The 26,888-nt window shown below is 33.3% G+C and overlaps 1 protein-coding gene across 1 annotated transcript in view; it reads right to left on the bottom strand.

The window, feature by feature from the left end:
- ana (anachronism) overlaps positions 1-26,888 on the bottom strand; it is a 60,097-nt gene extending 33,209 nt beyond the window's left edge. Inside the window, exon 1 of the mRNA XM_081749833.1 lies at positions 26,717-26,888. Within this exon, the coding sequence (XP_081605959.1) occupies positions 26,717-26,888 (172 nt within the window). The remainder of the gene's footprint in view (positions 1-26,716) is intronic.

Below are 26,888 nucleotides of genomic sequence, written 5' to 3'. Positions count from 1 at the left end.
ATACATACATACATACACAAATCGTAGACAGTGTTGTTTCCATATACTACAATATAGGGTGATTCAAAATGATGATCCAAATTTCAATGATTATTATTGTTATTATTGCTTGTAATAATACGTACGTAAACAGAGATTACACATACTGATTGATCAACTCAAAAAGTTTCTTTCTTAATATTATAAATGTTCAATATGCGATCCACGAGTTACAGGACACACATGTAATCTATAATAAGATCCTGCCTAACTCTTTGTAGCATGTCAAAGTCGATACCGGTCACAGTTGCAGTGATGCGTTCACACAGTTCAACCATAGTTGTGTCAAGTGACGGCACAAATACCCTAAATTTTCTCTAGAAATACCATTGATAATGCACTTTTCGCATGAAAATCAAGAACACAGAACACTCTGTGGCCTGTAGAAGCCATATTGCACACTTCGACTAAACTGCCTCCTGGTGGATGTCTATGTAACTGCAGTTCTGCAATAGAAAGAGAAAAAACGTTTTGAGATTATATGTAACGTTATTTACTTTCGTTACATTCCTTGATTCAAATATACTTTGAATATTTATAAAGTCCACGAGATTACAATGAATTACACCACAGTTATGCACTTTTGGATATGTATATTTTTCAACATATACAGTATTTGCCACATTAAAATAATATACAGTATAACCTCGTTAACACGAACTCGCTTAAGCCGAACACTCGGTTAGGACGAACAAATTTTCGGTCCCTGCATCGCTGTACGTTATCTTATAGGAAGTTCTATCGGTTAACACGAATTTCGGTTAGCACGAATTACGAACTAATTTTTAGTCCCTTGAGTCAGTAAATGTTTTCATTTAACACGAACTTTCAATCCTTAGTTTTTTTCCAGATCATTATTCCTATTTTAGATTTCACTCCAGATCATTTTTGTCATACAGTATTTATACAGACGAAAATTGCCTTGTAAATAAGAGAAAAACCAGAAACGGGTATTTTCCCTCTCTTATGAGGTGTTGATTCTGTCCTCCGTCAAGCGCTGAACATGCAGGTGCTTGGCAGACGAGCTGGTGACAGCTCGAGACAAAGCGTCTTCTCTCCCCTGTAACTCCAAACTGGTGACAGCAGTCATAAATACCTTTTCGTTACTAGCGGTACCCGATCTGCTAGCGGAGTTGTCAATTTTATAGCTTGACCTTGATTTTCTGCGTGGAACCTTTTTTCTTTAATCTTCGAAGATAGGATAATAAGCTTACTGTAGTGTTTTCACTTTTAGAGGATGGTACCGAGATCGAAACTAGTCTCGATCTCGATCTTAACTCGAATTTGAGACCGAGACGTGCTTTTCGAAATCGAGACGAGACGAGACTCGATACAATTCTGTGGATGGTATCAAGACGGAGAATAGTCTTGGTCTCGTCTCGATACCATCTCTAGTGTTTTCTATGACATACATAATATACTGTAGTGGTATGTATAGTCTGTATACTGTAGTGCGTATGTATGGAGAAAATGTATTCGAATAATAAAATTTGGGTCCCCGGTTAACACGAATTTTTTTAACACGAACTCCTGATTTTTCAGTCCCTTGGAATTCGTGTTAACGAGGGTTTACTGTACATTCAATTCTAACAATATGGTTCTTCGTTCTATATGTTTCTACATTACCATATCAGCCAGATAAACAAGTTGTCACAGCAACGAAAACAAGAAAAATCTCGATATAATACAAAATATTTAAATTATTTCTTTATATACTTTCTTCGTCTTCTTCTTAATAGCTTGTGCCTTTTAAATAGCACTTTTGCCCGTAAATAGAAACGATACTTAGAAGTACATACGAAATATACATTATCGTTGTATAATGGATCCCGAACTACAGGACTTCTTTAAATTGATTAAAATTAAAGAAAGAATCCTGGACCGTTAAACATTTCATATACAGTAAAAGCTCTTTTTTCGCGGGGTATATGTTCCATAAATATGCCGCGAATACAGAAACCGTGAATACGGAATGGTAATTTATATGGGATTATAGGGGATACGTTCCTAGGTGACAAAATAAAAAAACAAATACATATATATAAAAAATCAATTTACTGTAATTGAAGTTTTTGACCATATTGATTAATTATTATCTTCAGGCTTAGGCAATGGTTTGAAGAATTTTGTAATTTTTTCTTACTTGGCAGTTTTAAAAGCTCCTTCAATTCAGACTGATATTCAGCAGTGACATTAGCAATTTGCCTCTTAAAAATAAGACTTCGTTCCATTGACGGATCAATTTTCATAAAGAAATCACAAAGCTCATTTGCCATTCTTAAACCTTCACTAAGATTTTTCAAATTAAATGTCACGTTTCCACTGCTTGTTGAAGCCTCTTCTTCAATGGGCTGTGAATTTAACATTTCTTCCAAGTCGGTTTCAGTCAAATCTTCATCTTGCGATTCAAGCAATTCCTAAATGTCACTTGGTTCTATCTGTTCGAACCCATTTCGTCCTATTCCTTTCGCAATTTCGGCTATATTTGCAGTCAAAGTTTGAATTTGCACACATTCTTCATCATTTTCCGCAGTCAGAGTAGGCCACAGTTTTTTCCAGCATGACTTCAATGTGTGTGACTTCAGTTCTTCCAATGATTCTTTTATGTTTACGATATATTTTGCTATGTCAAATTTCTTCCAGCATTCCATAACATTCATATCAGGATTACATTCCATATTATCCAATACGTAATATTTTGAAGGTTCGTCTAATGTAATAGACTTAAAGGCCTGGATTATTCCTGATATGAAACGAATATCAGGAATACCAATAGGTTTACCAATAGGTTGAAGTAAAGCCGTCGTGTTGGGAAGTAAAAATGTCACTTTTATATTTGGATGCATAGTTTCAAGTTCGCGAGGATGACCTGGCGCATTGTCCAAAACTAGAACTGCTTTAAAGTCTAAATTCTATTTTTTTAAATAAGTTTCAACTTCAGAAACAAAACAATTCCGGAACCAGTCACAAAAAATAGCGCTTGTAACCCACGCTTTCTTATTAGCACGCCAAAACACTGGCAGGTCGTCCTTGTTTTGATTTTTTAAAGGCCGAGGATTTAACGATCTGTAAAGCATCAGTGGTTTAATGACACAATCTCCAGATACATTAGAACATAGCATCAGTGTAACTCTATTCTTTGCTGCCTTAAATCCAGGAGCAAACTTTTCGCTTTTAGAAATGAATGTTTTGTTTGGCATTCTCTTCCAAAACAGTACAGTTTCGTCTGCATTAAATACTTGCTCAGGTTTGTATCCTCCATCAGAAACTAAGTTTGCAAATTCTTCTGGATATCGTCTGCTGCAGCAATGTCAGCAGATGCAGCTTCTCCAACGATTTTAATGTTATGCAATGATTATGTCTCACCTTAAATTTATTGAACCAACCTTCCGATGCTTGAAATCCTCCATCTGTACATTCACCACTACAACTACCATCAGGTTCTTTAAAATGAGCGTAAAGACACTCTGCCTTCTCCCGGACCATTGGACCACTCAGGGGGCACCCTTTTTTGGTTGCGGTCTTCGATCCATAATGACAACGCCACTTCCATTTTTTCTATTGCTGGATCACGAACAATTTTCGCTGACAGTGAAGTTGAAGCTATATACGACCTTATTTTATCTTCAGATTTTTTTATCGATCGTACAGTTGATTCGTTGACATTGAATGAGCGTGATATGGATGCAAACGACTCTGCAAAGCGTAAACGATCAAGCATTTCTATTTTCACTTTAAGCGGTAACACAGATTTTTTTCGTGTGGAAACTCGTTTCTCATCTTTTTAGTTGACATTACCGTATAAATTACGAAGACAGCGGTAGAGACGTGTTACTCGATCACAATTTTTGTAACGAATGGAAAGACGAAACAATAAAACACGCAAAGCGGCTCTTACCAAAGGACGGAACATCTAATAATGTGGCGACATTTAAAAATATATTATATTCATTGAGTAATATGGTTGCTTTCATTCTATTTGTTTACATTCTCAAAAACACCGATCGCGGCGAAGGCGGCTTATGTCAAAGTCCGAACCAATACAGCGGCGATATCATTTAACAACATACTTTAGGCAAAGTTGTAATAAGGTCTATTTTACAATTTATTAGTCCATTTGACGGTGTTTACAAAGGATATTGGGTTGGATACCTATGGGAATCCTTTTTATTATTATGTATGTACGTAGCTACTGATTAGATCCGCGAATAAAGAAATCTTTAGCCGCAATATAGGAATTGCATCGCATTTTTTTTTAATCCGCGAATAGTGAAAACGCGAATGAAGGAAGCGCGAATAAGGAGCTTTTACTGTATAAGGGATAACACATTTCTTATCAATGTTGTTAATGATTCGGAAGGACTTTAAGTATACAAAGGCGCTTTATCCTTTAAAGTTGAGTTGGAAATTGATGTTTACCTATATTTCTTGTTACTATATCAAGTCAAGTTTAAATTTCAACTTTTGTTTTGTTGTTAGATGCCCCATCAAGAAAAGAAAGAATAGGAATAATAGACTTTATCATTGCGTTGAAACAAAATCAGATAATTCAATACTTAGTTTCCAGTCTTTAGAGCGATTGAAGTTTAGTCAACTTGTTATTAACAAACGGAAAAAGAATAGTTGATTACTGAAAGGAATAAGTTTGATTGGTTGTGTGTTAAGACATTTTGTTTCATCGCGCAGTTAGGTGTTCAAGCTCAGTAACATAAAAGTTAAGTTGATTAGAATTTGGGCAAAACGACACGGACAGAATGACCCGATTTATCTTTTCTCTATTGATGCAGGTGTTTCTAGACTAGGACTCTTCTGATGCGTGTCCTTTGACTCAAATCGTTCTGATTCGAGGCCGTATTGATTTGGACCTGTTTCATGCAGGACCACTTTGATATGGATCCTTCTGATGCGAGTTTCATTTGATCGATATAATTTTGATGCGAGGCTATTGACGCAGGTCATTCTGACGCGCGACCTCTTTCGCGCGGTCCTTATGATCCGGGGTCGTTTTGACTCGGATCTTTTTGCCACAACAAATTTTAATTCAGGCTCTTTCGACTTGTAGACGTTTTGATTCGGGCTTTTCTGTCTTTGTCTTTTTGTCCAGGTTCTTCTCACTACTCACTTACTATTTACGACGAACTACTTTTGGTAAGGTGACATTATTTAAAAAATCATGGGGGAATAAAAAAGTTTCCTTCGAAATTATTACTCCCATCTGGATTTCTGGTTATTTCAAAGACAGTCACATGTTACGAACAATATTACTTAATATCATTTTATACTATATATTAGAAGATTGCTCAGTTTGATTCCATCTTTTCTTTCCCCTCTCGACTTTTGGCTCTTTATAACTAACAATATAAGAAGTTAAGCGAAGAAAACCCCCGTATCCCACCTGTCGGTTTCTGGTTGCTTTAAAGACAATGTCAAGAGTTCTAATACTTAACAAAATAATTCCATTTTGCCTCTTGAAGATGCATTCACCGTGGCCCGCCTACTTCCTTTCTGAAACCGTGACCCTCTGTGGGCTCCTGTTTTTAGTTTAGTTCAACGTGTCAGGATTATGCTTCTGCGCTAAGTGTGAGAACTCCAATGATACTACAGTGAGACAGTGATATATTGCTAACAAACAAAATAGTGAATTGAAGAAAGTAGGAGGAAATAGGAAAACTCCAAGGAAACCCACTCAGACGATGTTTGTCCACCACAAAGCCCAATTGGCTGAATTTGGGATCGGACCAGGAACCAGACGCGCAAGAGATGAGCTCTCTATCATTAAGTTACCACACTAGAAAATAAAATGTAAACTTTATCTACAAAAAAGGAAAAGCAAAAAAGCAATCAAACAAAATATACACTAAAGTAAACGAAAAATAAATGTAATTTGGATTAGATTTAGATTATCCTAGAAACTAGCATCAGCTTTAGCTGGCGTGTAATACTGTTTATTAATGTGAGGTTTACCATTTATCATTTCAGATTATGATCCAGTGAAAACCGCAAAATGGTTGTTGTATACTGTATACCTACAAGACAGAGCTAAGTATGTCGCCAGGTATAAAGTTTGGAGGTCGGTGGTGTAAGTGCAGAAATGGCAGAGGTAAGAGCGAGGTAGGAATGCAACGATTGACTCTAAGACAATAAAAAAACTGTCATAAGAAATTAATGACAACGGGTAGAGTGTTAGAAGCAAGTCAATTTGGACGGCCCTCAACATACAAATCGGAAAACAATGTGCATGTTCAGGGCATTTTTAACGTAGCCCTGCAAAGTCCACAAGACAAGCTGCTAGGGAAATGGGATCGTCACGTCACAGGGTAATGACCATTTCAAAAAGTGAGTTATATTTTTGACCTTGTAAGCTACATTACGTTTATGAACTTTTCGGTGAGGACTGCGACACGCAAATGGAATTATGATTGGATGAAGAGATGGTTATCCAGATTTGTACGACAATATCCTGTATTCTGATGAAGTGGTGTTTTATGTGAGAGGTTTGGCGAGCTGTAACAATTGTCATGATTTGACACATTTCGATACTAACGTAACTGTGGAGAAAATGTAATCAAAATCAAAAGTAATTGTCTGGTGTGGAACGACGTCTATCAGAGTTATTGGTACATACATGCTACACAACACCCCACAAATGGTATATGATACTTGGAGATGCATCGAATGTATGTATGACCTGTGATTCAAGAATAGGTAAGTAGAAGGGAATCGCTGTTCATGGAAGATAGAGTTCGGCCCCACTACGCAATTCCAGTAAAAGAATTTCTTGATGACAATTCCCCTGGCAGATGGATTGGCCGCCCGGAACCGACAGAATGGCCTGCAGGCAGCAACAATCTAATCCTATGCGACTTTTTCTTTTGGGGTTGGGATAAGGAAGAAGTGTAGAAGTGTGGTATGCGTGTAGCAGTGATGTGTTTCTTCATACTTTTTGGTTGGGTCACCAAAAGCCATGTAAATCTAAAATTATAATGCACATAAATCATATGTAAATTGAGAAGAAGCCATGCAACTTGACTTTCCTCTGGAGCCACCCCTACCACTATAACAGAATAATACAACAAAATAGCCATATAGAAATGTTTAAAGGAAAATGTTTTGACACCATTGAGAGGACCACGACATAGAAGTTGAACGCCCTTCCAAAAGAAGGCTTCCAGTCATGGATTCAACGTTGGCATAAGTGCATTGCTAGCTAAGGACAGTACTTTGAAGCAGATTAAATCAATTTCTATGTAATCTTATTACTTTGTTTCTAATAAAGTTATTCAACGTATTTTTTGATCACATCTCGTTCATAGAACTATTAGAGTAATTAAGATGAATTAGTCGTCGGCAACCACATTGTATTAATAAAGCATGGTAAGTAGGTGTTAATTTCTTAGTTTAGGTAATATGGTAAGTAATTACAGTGATATCTTACTAACCCATAATTAAATAACGTAATAGTAAATTAGTTCAAATACACGTCTAATATTCAACTAATGAATATGAAAATATGTGATACAATGAAACATACAAATATAAAACAAAAGAGTAGATTTGAACTATGAAAAGGAAAAAAATATTTAATTCGTAGTCTCGATTCCTTGTCAATTCTTTCTGATCATTCACACTCTCTACACTTATAGCTATGGTCAAAAGTATCAAAAGAAAACTGAATACTCTCTCTAATTTTGAATAGAACAAAGAAGAATCATGAAAAGAAATAAGACATGTCTGTTCGGCTAAATTACAAAGGACGTTTAATCTCATGCATAACTAAATATCAATAACTTCCATTTTACTTCGCATATCTATTGTTTTCTTCTAATTTTCCAGAAAAAAATATCCACCAGTATTTTCGTTGAGCATGCTGAGTTACGGACTCCTCTTTTATTTGTGAAATGATATTGCTGGAATGGATGATTTATAATGCATGCGTGTATCTTTCTGAACTTAGATTCAGATTAGAATTCGTTTCAGTATCGTTAGATGAAAACCTAACATTTGAATAATAGCTGTCTTGGTTTTATGTTTACCTTTCAACTATCTTCCTAATATTTTGTAGTTCGGTTATTATTAACTCAACTTTATCAAATATCAAAGGCTGTTCTATAGAATTAAAAATTATGAATAGTATATTTCAACTTTTGGACATTAAGTTTTACACATCTCTCAAGCATGACAAATGTATTATCTCGGAATGTACAATAATGACTTCTCAGTATATGTGGTAAGGGCACTTTTAAAACCTATATATTTCACACATGACCAGTTGTATTTTGTAGTTACCTTGCATTTTTCGTAAAATAAACTTTATATTTTTGTAGTAACTTACAAATCCGCCAGCGTGAAACTCTGAATGATAATTTGCGCCCAATTGTCTGTGCTGTACATATCAAATTTATGTTAACGTACGACGGCTAAACGAAAAGGAGATGATAATAATAAGAATGGTTTTGCTTTTTCTCTTGGTATTCAGTTTCTTTTAAAATTAATATTATGATAATCTCCCCCTGAACGATGTATTGTTATATAATTCCAAAAATTATTCTAATTGAAAAGTGGAATTTCCTCCAATGATGTAAGACAAATTGACTGGAAATCTCTTATCTTTTGGTCAAGCTGTCGAATTTCTAAAACCATATTGCAATGATAACGTTCGTATAATGATCGTGTGTATCCGCCTTTAAGACGAAAATGCTTTTAAATATTGCATAAGCCAGGAAGAAAAAAACGAAGAAGAAAAATGTAGGTAAAATATATATTCTGATTATTATTGATTTATCTGTTGTTTATTCTAAGTATATATGTTGATTGCTGTTATTTACTGGTCGTCATGACGACTGTATCTTGATTCTGAACACTCGCTGATCACTACGGAGATGATAGTGTAACTAGATACTTGTTAATACAAAATACTGAAGATATAAATCATTGGATCAACGTAAGATAAAGACATGTGTAATCTAATTGCTCTATATATGGAAAATTGTTATAATATATTGCATTCTAAGCCAGAAAAATTAAGTGAGCATTTATTTATATGTGGATATGTGCGTAACATTTAAGTATTCATAGCTATAGGACCTAATGTAACAAATTGCGGCATCACACAATCGAAAATTGGCTATAGTATGTATATTATATGAATGAAAAATCTGTATACCAAATTTCCATTCTTCATATCCAGTGACTAAAAATAAACAGGAAGTAATCCATAAATGTTCTTCCTCCTTCTCCTTCGTGTTCAATTTCGAAAAACCAATATGAACAGATCTACCACCAAAGATGACTAAAACCACATAAAAAAAGTCATAAAAATCCAGAAAGGTTTTGATAGTGCAATGTAAAATGTACTAAAATTCCTTCTTTCTTTCAATGTATTAGCCATATTAAATGCTCGTAAGTGAAAGATGTATCCTTATCGTAAGCACTAGATATCCCCATTGATCATTTACGTTCAGCGGTTTAAAAAAGACAGCGATAATAGCAATTTTCTTTTCTTACCCTCTTTGAGTTTAATTTCCAAATAATCAGAAGAAATAAAAATCAACACGAAATAATAACAGTTCATGATTCCAAACCTACCCGATAAACACAATCTTTTTTCGAAGACATTATTATGTATCGAGTGGGGAGGATTGCGTGCTACAATGAAATTTAGAATTATGTAGGCGATTGTTCATAGTTCTAAATGGAGTAGCCAGAGAAGAATGTTATGGGAGAAGGCATAAGTTTTTCAGTAACTAAGTTGGCGGAAATCAGTGATTCGTATGGCAACTTTGAAATTAGTCCCAGGCGTGGTCAAAGTGACATCAACGGCTGGGGTGCCGCGGGCTAGAAAAACGACGGGGAACCAGCAATCTATTTTCCCTAGTTTGCTGACAGCAAAAAGACAACATATCGCCCCCGGAAAGCATAAAGGTGCTAAGCGCCAAAATACAAATTTCTCAGATGAATAAAAACGAATGAAACGCTAATTCATTCCGATTCTTTCTTTCCTCTAGAATTCAGATTTCACTGCAGACCTTTCATATTGTCTCCTGCCACTTGTCTCCTTTCTGCACAACATTAAACATGAAATGGGTAGTCACGATATGCACTTAGTTGGAAATCAAGGAAAATGGCGCTTAGCATCTTTCTGCTTTCCGGGGGAGATATGTACAATGGTCTTTCGTAGGTCAAAACATAGTTCTGGATATGAAATTACCTCGCATTCGAATCTCGGAGGAGGCTGTCTTGGAAATGACTATTAGGCGAAAGAGTAACAGTATGCGGAAAATGGCTAGAGAAAGGAAAATAATCAAGAGCAGGAGGTTTAGGATAGACAAATGGAATGTATGTACCATATTACAGACAGGGAAATTAGAAAATCTTCAAGAAGAAATTAAAGAAAATGATCTAGATTAGGTAGGAGTCTTTGAAGTTAGATAGGAGGTAATATGAAGAATTGAGGAAGAAGGGATGCAGAATGTTTTATTCAAATAATGAAAAGAGCTGTAGTAATAGCGTGAGATTAATTCTTGGTAAGCGCTTAAAAGAGAAAGTAGTGAAAGTAGAATTTGTTGATGATAAGAATTATGATTTTAAAACCTAAAAGAAAAAGGAAAGATCTGGTGATACAGATATTCACACCGATAACTTCGTATCCAGCTCAAGAAATAGAAGAAAATTATGGGAAAAATAAAAAATCAGACCTGGAAAACAGGGGTACAAGCATAATTATAATGGGCGATTTCAAGGCAGTTGTGGGAGAAGGACTGGAAGGTAAATGGTAGATAAACATAGTTTAGGCGAGAGAAATGAAAGGAAGAGGGACTGGTCAATTTCTGTAGACAGAATTCACTAATAATTTGGAATAGTTTCTTCAATCAGCACAAGAGAAGAAGACTCACACGAAAATCCTCGATAGACAGCCGAATATATCAGATAGACTATGTTATGATTCAGGACAGGTATCAAAGTAAGTTGAAGAGCACAAAGACTATTGCCGAGTCCGATTTTTATTTAATTTTAACCTTATGCTGGCTGAAGTGCATTAACTGAAAGTGTAGCCAGAAGAAAATACACAAGTTGAATACTGAAAGTAGCTAGAAGTTGAATATTGAAAAGTTAAAAATCTTAGAAGTAAGAAATCTTTTCGTAGAAAGTTTCGAAGAAAAGTACTCAAACGAGGAAAGGTTAAGTGCAAGTAGTAACAGACGGTGGAGGCATACTAAACTTTGTGTACAGTAAGCTGCAGAAGAAGTAGTAGGTTACCATTAACACAGAACAAATGTAGCAGAAAATGACGGAAAGGAGGACACGCAAACAGGTTACTACAAAAGAGGGTGCAGAAAATTAAGTAACAAGTTACGAAGGGAAACAGACAGCGCAAGTGAAGAGTTTTACAGAAGAAAATACGAGGATAGAGTAGAATTAGAAAAAGTTCGGAAATATTAAGAAATGTAAAAGGAAGTTAAATGTATGTATTTACGAAAGAAACAAGTGATATTACGGTGCCAGTTGAAAAGAAGAATGGAAGGTGGTCAGCAAGGGAAGTGAGGACTTATGTGGATGAAAACAATATGTCGAGGATTTGTATGAGAGTAGGATAGACCGTATGGCCTAGATGATGAAGTATAAAATGAAAAAGGGTTTAATATTCTCTGGGATAGGATTGAAAGCTATATCCGATATTATTAATGTGAGGGTAGCGGAGATAGATAATATTGCAATCAAATTCATTAAAGATATCGAATACAATGGTAAGAAAGATTTGCTCCGATTCTGCAATGAAATATAAGAAACGCAAGAGTGACTAAAAGATTTCTTGGAAACGATTATGATACCGTTGCCTAAGATCCGATTGTATAAAAAAGGAAGAAATGATGTATTTATTGATTTAGAAAAATATTTTTACAGTGTGAATTGGGAATTGTTGTTGGAAGTTCTAAAGAAGGTTGGATTGGAATTTAAAAAAAATGATTTTATTTTATTTTCACTTTAGCGTCACTTCCAGTAGAGAAGGTATATGAAGCTTGGATCTACAACTTAACATGCGATCCGAACAAGAACTCCCACCTGGAATCAAACTCGATGTTCTCACGACAAACTCTAACCCTTAGCCAGAAGAGAGCTCCATGGAAAAATTGAAGAGTCAAAAGAAACTTATATATGAACCAAGTAAATGGTAGAAGAGGAGAGAAAATTACAAAGGAGAATGCAATTAGGAGAGTTCGACAGGGATGTTATCTCTTATCAATATTATATAATATCTATCTAGAAGAGATCGTTGAAAAGAGTCTACGTAATGAAGATGGTATTTCAGTAGGAGGTACAATGATTAGGTGTATACGGTTTGTATATGATATGGCGCTTGTTTTGGAATATGAAGAGAAAGCTAATAATATGATAGAAAACTTGAGGATGGGCTGTGAAGAATATCGAACTAAAGTAAATGTTAGAAATACGAAAGGCATTGTGACTGGAATTTAGCGGTTGGTGTCATATAAAGAAAAGTTGAAGTGGATAAAGAGAACAGATGACTAGTTTTCTTTTAAATAAAAGCATGGATGCGAATGATGAAAGAAGGATTTTGGAGAAAGGAAAGTTTATTTTGTGAGTCATGGAATAACGAGTTGACGAAAGGGTTCATAAAATGCTACATGTATAGTATTGTATTGTACGAGGCAGAAACATGTACATTACGTAAAAGCTATACAAAAAGACTAGAAGATTTCGGGCGTAGAGAAGAATGGAGAGGAATATTTGGGTGGAGTGCAAAATGAAAAAGTAGGACTTAGAAATGGTGGGGTAGAAAAGAACTATTTTAAATGTAATTGAACGCAGAAAAGAAATTGGTTGAGACATTCTCTTAGAAGGAACTCTATCATGAGGGACGTGCCAGACAGTATGGTGGTAGGAAAGAGAGGAAGACAGCGAGAGACGCCACGGTTGACGGATGGTATCAAAACGGATAAATCATACGTGAAGACGAAGAGAGTAGCTGAAGATCGTAGATCATGGAGGCATTTCAGTTGCGGTGAGTAACCTGCTTATTGTGGCAGAATACCTGTGATGATGGCGATGATTCCAAACATCACTGACTGAGATCTTCAAAGTAGTTTCCGTTTAATAATGCGACATACGAAATTGATTTCCGGAAATTCGATATTACAATTACAATATTACAGTTATTACATTATTAGAATGCAATATTACAACTATATTTATCAAGTGGTGACTTATCATCAATCTCAATGATAGAGCTGCAAAATAACTTTTGCATAATAATACCTGACATAACTCAGTTCTAAAAATTTCATCTTTTTATTGTAAACTTTAGTATTTCGATGTATTGAACAGTATAATAATGAGCTTTGTTATTATTATGTAAGTACACTTTTGTGTCTATTTTCGTTTTCTTTAATGCCTCTATAGAACAGCTAGATCGTTTTAGAACGTGCATTCATGAGGATCAAAATAAGGACTATGTGTCGGGAAGCAGAGTGTTAACAATTCGAATGCATTTTCTATTAATATTCGCTCCAAGCAAGAATAGTAAAAAGTATTTCATTGCTTTACTCACACATTCTTCATCAAGATTTGAGCACTACACCAGTGATGGATGGACATTTTACTATTGATTTACATCTAGGAATAATAGCTAGAGATTTTAAATGCAATACACCAGAATATATGTTTCGGGATATTTCGGATCCAGTTTCTGCCTGTTAATCATAATGCCACTATTCCTAGTAAGCAAATAATTTTCTGAAGAGCAGTTATTTAAGAAATCTACGAAGAAGTCAGCTTCAAAAGGAATATGGCATTATTACGTAGTCTATACCAATTTTAACGTTTTAAAGAAGGGATACCTCATTGCTCTAGCACCAATTCAACTCACTATGCAACATAGAACAATTAAATGTTTATCTTTATTTTTCTACTTTTTTGGTTATCTTAATACTGCCACCTTTACTAGAAATTTCCCTCTTGATCTGCGTGGGCTGGTTATTCGTTCAGTTGTCTTTCAGCATCATGTTGATCTATAGTGAATGATGGAATAAATGGATCATCAAGCTATTTATCTTTCTCTCTATCGTGGCTAAAATCTGTCAGTTTGGTTTGATTCTTATAATAAGCTTATGTTTCTCCCTACAATCCATGATACTCAAAGTGCTCTTCTCGAGCACGTCTATTTCCTGATCACATAGGGCTATATTCCATACAAAGTTTTTTTTGTGTATTAAATGATATGTTATTACTACAGTGTTCGATGTCAGTAGTTATCTTTCTCTGTAGAATTTCTACTGTACTTGTGCATAATAGTTCTAACGTCTTTTTCACTTCTATCCCCGAAAATATAATGCTACCCAAATATCTTCAATTCTTCAATAACCTCACTACACTAATGCAAGAAAAGTTCGTAGATCTTTCTGTTAATATGTTCGCCTGCTGAGAATTTTCTTCCTTGTCAGGCTTCCAGGCTTCATTTCTTTGGAAGTCATGTAGAACAGCTTCATCCGTTTATCTGTCGACAGGTATCTGAGCAAAAACAGTAAAAGATATCGAGAAACTTTTATTTACAATCGTTCCGTCTCCTTCGTTAACTCTCTAACCAAATCAGAAGTGGTAGAAATCAACTATGTCCGTTTTAGCATTTATTGTCATAATACAAAACCTGTAGGAGATTGATTAGCGGTCTTTTTTCAATTTATTCAGTGACTCAAGAATACCTGCCATCGTTACCACCAATATTGTAATAAAACCGGAAGTGGTTCGAATTTACTAATATGTCGAGTTTCAATACTGATTTCCATAGACAAAAATTGGTAAAATATATAGAGGAACACTTTCTTGCAATCGCTTCAACGTCCAGAGAATAGTTTTCGTTTTTAACGTTAATCCTCTATTCAAACCGTAAGTAATAGAAATCATCCGTTTCCATTTTCAAGGTTGATAATCATAGAACAGAAACGGTATAATAGATAGCGACAAATGGTTATCGCAATCGCTTGTATGTCTAAAGAGAACATACCATCACCATCCAGAATACTTTACCATAACCGAGAATGGTTGAAATTTACTAGTACTTTCAGTTTCAATATTTATTTCCATAAAACAAGAACTGTAAGAGATATCGATAAGTGATTTTTGACATAGCATGAGTTTTGTCTTGGCTTTTATCTATCTATTAAAACCGAAGATGGTGAAAATCTACGATTTTGAGTTACAATACTGATCGCATAATGGATAAAACGGAAGTAGATCAAAAGCAGTTTATATATATATATATATATATATATATATATATATATATATATATAGATAGATAGATAGATAGATAGATAGATAGATAGATAGATAGATAGATAGATAGATAGATACAAGAACATATTTCACCACTGATTTTTTTCCTATGAAATGTTACTTTCTGTTACCAATATGAATTTACTTAACACATCTGCAAAATCCTATAGGATCTGAAAAGTACCACAAATTTAATGAGTCCAGCATATACAGTGACTTTATTAAACTCATCATCTCAACATTCATTCTACAAATATATTAGCACAAAGAAACCATAAAAAAATTATTTTTAAAAATAAATTTAATATATTTTTCTTTCTTCTTTTTCTTCTTATTGTGTTAAAATGTACTTGACACTTACATAACTTTTAGCATACACTTTATAGTGATTAGATTACTCCTTTGTTCTGATATGCTCATTAAATCTAGACAACAATCAAAATAATTAAAATCACTTAGTCTTACTCCTTATGTTTTAAATATATTTTGGAAAAATATTCAAGATATTCATTCTTCTTCAATATATTAACTTATGTAATATTTACAAATTTAATATATTTAATACCTTTGTGTATTTATTATTTATATTCTTATCTATTATACATTACTTATGTTAACATTCTCAGTGACTAATTCATCTTTTCTTATTAAATATTATTACAGGGAACATATATATTACAAAAACTATAATTTGATATAACGATAAGCTATATAAGGTATCTACAGGACACTTCCATTCAGAGATAAGAAGCAAATAAGTTATAAATTAAAGTCAAAGAATAAATAAATAATACCACAATAGATAAGAGAAAACAAAGATATGAATATTTATTTAGAATGTTAAAATATAAATCCAAATTGAAAATATTATCCATTATTAAAATGTTAAAAATAATTACTAACTAACGATTATATGTTATAACTAAGATTTATAATAAATCAACACAAGAACAAAACATTTAAATTAAAGTTATGAAGATATATTCATAAAACTCGAAACAAGCTAATAATAGTAAAAAGCAAGATAGAGTCTATATTAAATTAAACATATTTGATCAGCTAAATATCAACTTAGTAAAACAATGCGTACTCTCGTCTAGTAATACTGAATTAACAAAGTTATGGAAAGTATCATAAATAAGGCAACAAATAAGATAATTACCAATCCTATCCTATCATGTTTAGATTAAACTCAGTTTTACTAACCAATTGGTCGCCTTTGGAAGCAATTCCTTCAAATATTAACTTATAACATTTTATTGGAATAATTCCAAATTCGATCTGCTTCGAAACAGTCCAATGCGGTAGGTCTACGGCGAAACACTGTAGATGTTCCTAAACAAAGTGCACTTTCGAGTTAACAACATCAAATATACAACACACACAACCAAGCGTAATAAATTATGATGATAAAATTAATTTTAAAAAATAGAAAAAAATAACCAGGAGTTATTAAATCTCACCAAACTTATTCTATCATTGAAATTATTGCAAGTTATTTATTGTATGCAAAGCCCATAAATGTAGTCAGATGAACTAATTCAGATGATAATTAATTTCCATAGAAAAGTGTTAGGACAAGTACACTTTTCTAAATTATAGACAAGTACAATATCTTGCGATTAATGACAAAGATAATTTGAGTTACCCATATTTCGTTCCATTCGATATATATATATGAGAGAAAATCCTTGTTAGATGATTAGTTCAATATTCAATTGCAATTTAGCAATTTCTTAATGTGTATACAACAATCATTGAAATCATACTAAAGAAAAATTTTCATATATATGAATTCTTATCTATTCTAAAATTGCCATAATCGTTTATTTTTATTTCATTAATTGTTCCTATCAACAACGTTTTTCTACCATGAATATTTAATTCGGTGTATTCGCTTTTATTCATTATTTATTATTATAGTAAAACCACACCTTAGACATATTAAACACATTATGAAGAACGAAACATTATAGTTATGTTATTCTTTTATCGTTCAAATTATATTACTGGGTTCGTTAGATTTTGAATTTCTTAAAAGTGAGATGGATATTTGGTAGTTGCATGTATGTTAGGTGTAAAAACTCTTTGAAATAATATGTGCTTTCTTATATTGAACTGTCACATGATAATGCAAGATAATCAATCTTTGTGGTGAATTTTAATAGTTACATTTAATATTAATACAAAGAAATTTATCATTTATTAACTCAAAGTTATTTAAATCTATTTATGATTGGTCTACGAGATAAAACATGCAATTTCCTTAAGGAAATTTAGTTTGACAATTGGTGTATCCTCATACTATCAACAATCTATTCTCAATTTTCAACATGAAACTTGCACACATACTCAGACACACACACATGCACACATATTTTAATATAAATGCATCCAAATATTTCCAATTTTTTGTGTCCGAATCACAAATGAAACTAATTCGACATATACAATGAGTTCATTTTATGTGTCGTCTATCTAATGTTATAAACATTCAATCAGCAACTTTATTGCATGGCAACATAGCAAAGAAAAGATTCGGAAAATAAGCAATATATTTTTCTTGTATTACTTCTTCTTCGGCTTGCAATAAAAATATATGGTATTCATGGCTAAGAAAAATGTTCATTAATACAGTGATTGTTTATTGTTGTAAAGGTTACCAATATAATTAACAGAGCAAATCCAACGAGCAATCCAATATAATTAACATATCCTACGACTTCAAAAATGTCTTATTTTCACATATGTTATATGAATCTCTGTGCTAACGGTCAGAAATCGAAATAATCATGTCAATTCACGAAACTATTTCTATTTTAAACAGTTTTGCTGTTCTTACGAATACATAAATTGACGCCAATTATTAATCGAACATAAGACTTACGTTTTTCAGCCATAAAGGAAGATATTTACTTAAGAATAATAGTTCCGCCATAATAATATTATACTATTATTTATTGTTTCGAAATTTCAATTTTATGAAGAAGAAGCAATTGTCAAGTGACATAATAAAATGACTTAAGTAATTTCCTTACTCTTAGTTGGTGAAATAATTTCAAATTGGCTAATTAAATATTACATATGAGCTAACAAAATGCTCGAAATTTGCTGAGTTAATAATTTCTAGTTCCTTGAGGAAGAAGTATTGTAAATTTATTCAGGCTACCCAGACGTACTCCCATTATTATTTTTGTTAAACGTAATAGAATACGAATTAAGTGTTTTATATAGGTTTCTTGGAAACTCCTTATAAAACCATGCATGTCGAATATCACTGGCTACAAACAGCTACTAATTCTCCTTAATATATTAAACTTAATCCCAGAGACGAGACAAACTTAACTGTTACATTTTGTCATCGATGTCTACACCTTATACATCTTAAAATATAATAATGTCTTATTACCAGCAATAGATCACACAAGATTATAAGGATATTGTGTATTTTTCATGTAATTTTAAACATTATATCTTGTATTTACGGGCAATATGTGCTATTGAAATATGCAAAAGCTATTTAAAAGAAGAAGAAGAAAATATAAAAAGAAATATATTTAATTTCTTTCTGATATTATTATTGATGTTATGTTAACATGGTAATCTGACGATATGTGTTATTGGTGGTCATAGAAACGAGAAACATAAAAATATAACAGAGGATCCATCTTGTAGAATCAACATATATGTTATTTAAAAGGTGTAAATGTTTACTTCATTACGTATTATAATAAAAGGTAATATCAGGATGGAGTGTTTAAGTGGATTTTGGTAAAGTAGTAGACTAGATTATAAATATTCAAACTGTGGGCTAAAAGTGTAACCCTAAAAATATACAAGATAAATATATTGGTTACAAGATCTTTGCCACTATCTATACAAAATTTATATGATCACTAACAGTATCAACTCTTTCAAAACTTTCCATTTGATTTCAGCGTCCCTATCAGCAGCGAACTAATTGACATATGGATCTACATATGGATTGACATATGGCTTAATGTGGAATCCGAACCACACAAGCTCCCGCCGGAAATAGAACAGTGCCGAAAGCACATACGCTATTCATACAACCGCGAGAGGGCACTATTTCAAACTTCCTAGTTTTCATATACCATATACTAATATTTATCATACCAACTACATAATATAGCGTTTGTCTTTAGTCTACTAGTACTACAGTAACGTAATTACATTTTCAGACCAAAGCAATTTCTTTAAAAGCCTGTGTTGAAGAAAATATTCAAAGCAAGTAATTTTACTTAGGTATATATTACTACTAATAAAATCATACATATGTAATACCTACGAATTAGGTAAAGGAGAAGAATACTTGATATTTCACCATAGTTCACTTCTTGTAACATTTCAAAAATTATTACTCTTTCCATGCTTGACGCAAAGTTCATACCTCTAACAACTATTACAGGTACGTTATCTTCATCCGCCACGCAGTGCGATAAACTGACTCAAAAAAAAAGAACTACATATTAGTGCGCCTGTAGACTATATTATACAGACAACTAAATTGTGGCATGCATGCAGTAATATTGTAGTTCAATTTCCAACTTTGTTTTGAAAGTACAGCAAAAATGAATCAAACCTGAGGAAATTCCTAAGGACCTACAGTCTTTTATTTGAACTTTGTCTATTGAAGGAAGTCTAGAGTTTTTTGAGCAGAAGTTCTATTTAATCATGCAGCCCAAATTCCACTTTAGAAGGAAAATGGTAGAAACCTTAAATGTCCCCTATTTTTCTTATATAGTGGTAGAAACGCATTTATTAACATCCAGTAGGAATTTACGGTGGTTACCCAAGATTGGTACACAAGAATAAGGTAATAGTCAGTATCCAAGATCTCAACATGGCGTCCATAAGAACCTCAAATATTAGAGAATGTTCAAAACCCACAAAACTTACATTAATAACACGCGAAAGGACCTCGAATGACCACACTAGTGACTATTCAAGGACGTAGCAAACTCTACAGATACTGAAAATGTATTCATGTATGTTGCAGATCTTGGTGTAGCTGGGTGATATTTATTGCCTGAATCCACGTGCTAGTTAGATGCTCGTTGCACACATGGCTAACATGGCTTAAATCTGGAAAAGTAGCAAAGTGGCAATGAAGAAGTCTAATCAGTAGAACATTAGGAATGTCCTTCCATCGGTGTTATCCTACTGAAAAAAAGTGTCCACATAATGTCAATATTCTTTGCTTTCCATTCCAAGTTACTGTAATCAAGATACTTACATCTCAATTGTTACAAAGTCGAAGAACATACAGAAGTAGAATTTGTCATAGACGGAAAAGATTTTTTCTAAGTTAATAATTATTCTATTTATTATCGTCCATTTTGGTCATTTCTGGAAGTGTTTATGTAATCCAAAATTTTCAATTATTGTAATATCATTATGATTTGAATCTGAATTAATGGCTATACAAATGATAAATATTTTATCTGAACTTGGTAACAGTCAAATGAAATGAATTTTAATATTCAGGTCAAAATATTTATCTTTTAGCAAGTCAAACTCTTAATTTTCTGCTTGCTTACATTATTTTTCATATTGTCTCAGTATAGTAACTCAAATTTAGTATAAGCAGTAATATTAACTACTGTAGTTTGAGAGCACATTTCAATCTAATCTATAAAAACTTCTATTGGCAGAATTATGATAATATTTGATTGATTTATAACTTTCACTTCTAAAGGATTGTCCTATCCCTATGCATGGCGTACCTTCGATTACACACTGTACTTTGCTAAACCACACCATCATTCGAAATTTGCTACAGTATAATTTCGAAAAATGAAATCTCATTTCTACTCATACAGTTTAATATGGTAAACTTTTTCACTACTAATAGCATTCAGTTTACAAGTACTTCGTCTGCGCAAATACTAAGTGTTTGTGCTTTATAAGAGTTAGTACTTTCCTCTTGCAGACGTTTACATTTTACATTCTATTAATCTTTTTCATCATATGTATTGTTTTTCACGCTTTAGTGTTCACTTAAAGCTTAATTCTTCATTTATACAGTTTTCGCACTTCTTAATAAGGTACTCAATTTTTCAAATACTAAAAAAAATCAATAATGCCACTGTTGTAGTCATATAGAATAAGCAGTTGCAACATACTTACTCAGATCCTATATTTTGTCAGGTGAATGTGTAGTAAATAGTGCTAGATTTTTACTTGTGTTTTCTAGTATATAAGGAGGTATATCATTTACTATATAGAAAATGGCCATATTCCGATTTTAAGATATAATATGTGATGTGATTATAGATTTTGTGAAAGCTTAGTGAATAACTCGTAAAAAGCTGCACTGGCTATTATGTTCTCTACATTGACGCTCCGGTTTTTATGTTATCGCTTGCCATTTATTCTTATCTCTCAAAGTTTTCACTATTATCAATTTACTTTGTACAGATTGCAACAAATCGCATTTCTGTTATGTGCACTCATGTCCAAAATTATTGTCGCATGTCTATAAATATTTTGTTGTAGAATTATAATTTGATAACGAATTCTCCCGTTATTTCTTATAATGCTAGTATGTTTATTATCGGAAAAGACATGCATGTGGCAAATGTCATATCAAAAGAGCAGTAAATAAGAACAATAAAACGAAAATAAAACTTTTTTTGTAAATTTAGCAATATTTTGTTTTATTCATTCTAATTTTCGTATTTATAATTCTTTTCCTATGAAATATACCACAAATATACATTTCCCGATTATACACATAGTATCAGTATTAAAAGTACCTTGGAAAATCATTACCAAATTATATTCTTACAAGAAGACAGTTATAGATATGCGACAACCATTTTGGACATGAGTCTACTTCTGTTGAATGTAAACTGAACTTTCTAAAATGACCAATAATACTACAAAGAGAGACTGGCGAGACCTTTGCTGCAACTATTTCAATTTCAGCCATTTTATCTTTAAATCTAACAACTTCTACAGTTCATCAAGTGACAAAGTAAAACTCGTAACGCCTAGCGAAAACTCTGGTGACTTACGGATATATATATATATATATATATATATATATATATATATATATATATATATATATATATATATATATATATATATATATATATATATATATTTAATGAAAATGTACCTATTTGCAACTTTATTAGTTTACATTTTTAAATAGTATTTTAGAATTTTAGGATAAACAGGTACCCGTCAGCCCGCTGGAAACCTGGTGCATTTGGTTTAACCCAATCGAATAGAAGCTCAGGTTAGGACTGTTCGATCCGTTTGAACCGTATGACAAGTTTGGCTCGTTTGTCCCGTTTTCCATTCGGCTCATTTGCTCAATTTAAACCGATGATTTTAAATTAGATAGATAGATAGATATAGATATAACTCAATGGCCTATGGAACCGGGAGGTTCAATGCCGCTTTCACAAAAGCTCTCCACGACTTCTATCCTTAGCCAACTGAATCCAGTTTCTACTTTGCATTCCTATTACTGCGAGATCCATCTTAATATTGTCCTCCCATCTGCGCCTAGGTCTTCCTAAGGGTCGTTTTCCGATATATATATATATATATATATATATATATATATATATATATATATATATATACAGCGGCGGATCCCGGATATGATTAAGGGAGGAGCTGAATCATAATTTGCCGCTTTATCCAGTGTTAAGCAGGAGTGAACCCCATTTTATCCAGCGCATACCTAGCGTCAAGAGGGCTATAGCCCTCCCCTTGAATCCGCCACTATATATATATATAGGATGTCCCAAAAGTAATGGTGAAAAATGAAACCACAACTTCGAATGTAGGGAAAAAGGAACTTCATACTTACGGAATGGAACGTGCTGATTTACAAAACCGCATTGAAGATGCGTGTGAACAGTTACGCAACACACCGGGAGTGTTGAAGTGGATTAGCACGTTTGCATAGATGTAGGAGGACAGCACATTGAACATCTTCTGTAGGTACATTTATCGTTAGCACATATGACCTAATAGTTTGTAGTGCTGTTCTGTGGAAGATCCTACGTTTGAAATATAGTACGTCGTTGTGGATTCTACCTGTTATTACATGACACGACTAGTTATACTTGTTCATATTTCTACCTACTCTCTCTGCAAATTTCTATCTCACATCACGTCAAACCTCCACTTGAGCTTTTTTTTTTTTCTAAACAAATCAATCCCTTGCTATTTACAAAGTACATTAGGTTGTAGAGCGCACTGCGTATTATTTTATATTCTCTTATTCAACGGCAAACTACCAACTTACAAGATACATTTCAGAGAATCACACGACTTCGTCGTATCTAAAATTTACCTAGCAATTGTAGGTTAGTTTGAATGTTGTTAAACGTTATACCTCGATTCTGCAGTATCATAGACATCTAAGAGAATCATAGGCATAATTTCAAAATTTCTCAGCAAGTTATAATATGCAGAAAACAGGAAAGTGGCTGAAACAACTCTGTGAAACTTCCAAGAATTGGAGATCAATGTAAATCTCTAAAGTACGAGTACATCTGTTGCATTCCTGTTTTCCTGACAATCTTCTTGATGAGAGAACTGAAGAACGCAGTGAAAGATTTCATCATTAGATGGAGACAAGCAGCGGCAAGAAGTCTTTTGGAGCATGAACATGTTAAGGGCATACTATAGATCTAATACAAGAGAAAAAAGTGAAGAGATTTAGAAAAGAAAATCGAACAGAAGACCTTTCACAAATGATAGGGCTCGTTACTGAAGTGTATTGCCGACTTTAAAAAAGTGACTGAGAAGCAAATTAAGATGTTTATGCAGTCACTTCTTACTAACATAATGTTGTAGGTAATATATTTAACCTCTAATGTAGTATCAGTAACATAACGTCTTCCTATATTGTTATGTAGTACATTTTGTTATGTTTATGTCTCTGCTTTTAATGATCCTTTCACCTGATATCTTATTTTTGAAGCAACATTCACATACAACTCCTTTTATTTTCTGAGAAAGAAAGTTTCATTTCAGTTGAGAAAATTGGCAAAAGTCTTTGATTAAAAACTTCGTGTTTTTACAATAGCGATTACGGATAATATTGCATTTAAAACAAGACGAGACGAGACAGCATTTTATTTGCGTAATACTAGAAGAAACGGAAATCTCCAATGAATAAAGAAAGCTTTTCGAGACAAGACTGCCAGAATTTGGTCGCGTTGATAACAATAATTATGGAAATATTAAGTCTCTTTCCTTCTTGCTTACTGCTGGATGGATGTGTTGTATTTATTTTGAAATTGAACATTATATTATACCTATAGTCGCCTATAGCCCGCAAAAAAAGAGGACATTTCATAATTTTCCTAAAAATCCGTCCGGACCATTTTTAGGGCCCGATAAAGAGGACATGTTCAGGTAAAAGAAAACGTCTTGTAATCCTAAGTAAATACAATAAAATTGTAAAATTAATATCATTATTTCAATTGATATTTTAAGCGATAAATTGTAATGAAGATTTTTTTAATGAACTGAAAGTAATGTTTATTTATCGTACTTTAGCAACTTGTGTCACCTGTTTCGGTGACAACAACTTTTCCAAAACTGATCATCTCATAAAAATGCTGTTTTTATCCATCTGCTTTATTACCCTATTGTAGTCAAATACCTTGATGACACAAGAATGTTTTTTTCCCCGCCATTGCAAAATTATCGTGAAAGAACTTTATATACATACTGCTTTGGAAGTAGTTTCGGATGGCCTTCGATATTCGATATTCTCCGTACATTGTACTTGACAAAACGCCACTCGACAAAATACAATTAACTGTTTGTGTTTACGCTCTTAGCACAAAATAAAGTGGACAAGTACTTTGAAAAGTAATTAAAAGCTTAAAGGATTAAATCATCCGCGAGTATTATTCTTCTCACTTCTAAGTTGCTCTGTGTTTTCTCTCCAATGTAGTACTTTCAACAAAAATAACACTTTTGTTCGTGATATTAGTTGACTGGGTAAGTAGACTTTCCTTTTATCTTAATTGAATTTGAAAGAAGTAAAGAAGTACACTCTACAGTTACTTTATAATTTGAACAATATTCAATAATGGTTTTATCAAATGAAATTTTCTATGTTTATCGGGATGATAATAACGGGATTCTTAAACTCCAGGATGGTAAATAATATGGAGAGAGACCGTTTACAATACCCCGTGGGGTTCAAGCGCACCATTTAACTTAATCATTGTGGATAAAAGTCCGAATGTCAATCAAATGGGTGTCTATCAAACGTCCTGATATTATTATTATTATTATTACTTTTTAAGTATACTTGTTTGTTTTAGTTTTTCACTTACATTAAAGTTTTATACATGGAAATAAGGGATTAATTTAGTTGTAGATAGGTGACGTATGTAGTCAGAAGAATACATTGCTATTCCCATGGATGTAACGGGATATATATTTACCTAATGTTTTATATACTCCAGAAAGAAATACTCACCTTTTCGAAAGAACGAGCATATATGGTAGTACACAAGGCGCGCACTCAGAAATTTTTTGTTGGGAGGCGTCCAACCTCTGGGGAGGATTCTAATACTAGAAACCACTACGCGAGTATTGAAAGAGTAGTCCTATTGTTCTGCACCCGAAGACACAATAAGTAATTGTAAAATATTTCCACCTATATTTTCAGTGGAAAATAATAGAACTATATTGTTTTTATAAGAGAAAAAGTACAGATGGAGTGTATGATCAAATTTTTATCCTTCATCAATCATTTCCCTGTCAAACAAATGAAGTTTTATTGAGAAAGTGTACAAATGCTTTCAAGAGCTTTATGCAGAGTTAAGCAAGAGCTTTTAATTCTTTCCTACTTTCTTGGTATTGATTTCTTTCGTTACTATCTGATATTGACAACCATCAAATTTGTTCCAAATTTCACTCATCATTTACGTATCACTGAAATCGTACATTGATTGAATTGCTGTTACCTCATAGCTCAAAATTGCATCATTACTTGATGCTTGCTCGGTTTCAAATTTATTGGATCTTGATTGTTGTCCGCAGTAAAGGACATAACATTTATGTGAATTAAGACAAAATCCGAACCACCGTAATACGTCCAAGTTTCGAGGCTTTCCCTCAGGGAATCGAAATCAGGACACCGTACTCAAAATGCTTTCATGCTAGCCAGAAGGGAGGGTAAAGGGAATTCTGTTTTAAATATATAAGGGACGGTCAACTGAAACCCGTTCAGTGGTCGAAATAAATTTTATTTCAAGCGGAAACTTGTGCACTATCTAGAGGCGTCTATGGTTAGCGTGCAGTAAAAATATTGTTTAGAAGGAGTAACCATGAGCGTTGAGACACTTGTCCCACTGTGTCACTAACTTACAAATGCCGTTCATGTAAAATTTGGACGGTTGACTATCAAACCAATCACGCACAGCGTCCTGAATCTCAGCGTCAGACTGAAATCTCAGTCCTTTCAATGCCTTCTTTAGAGGCCCAAAGATGTGAAAGTCACAAGATGAAAGGTCAGAGCTGTAGGGCGGGTGTCGCAACAT

The sequence above is a fragment of the Thermobia domestica genome, chromosome 2 (assembly GCF_964235325.1).
Source record: "Thermobia domestica chromosome 2, izTheDome1.hap1.1, whole genome shotgun sequence".
NCBI classification, from domain to species: domain Eukaryota; kingdom Metazoa; phylum Arthropoda; class Insecta; order Zygentoma; family Lepismatidae; genus Thermobia; species Thermobia domestica.
The sequence above is the reverse complement of the archived record's forward strand: the minus strand, read 5'-3'. Positions and strand labels throughout refer to the sequence as shown.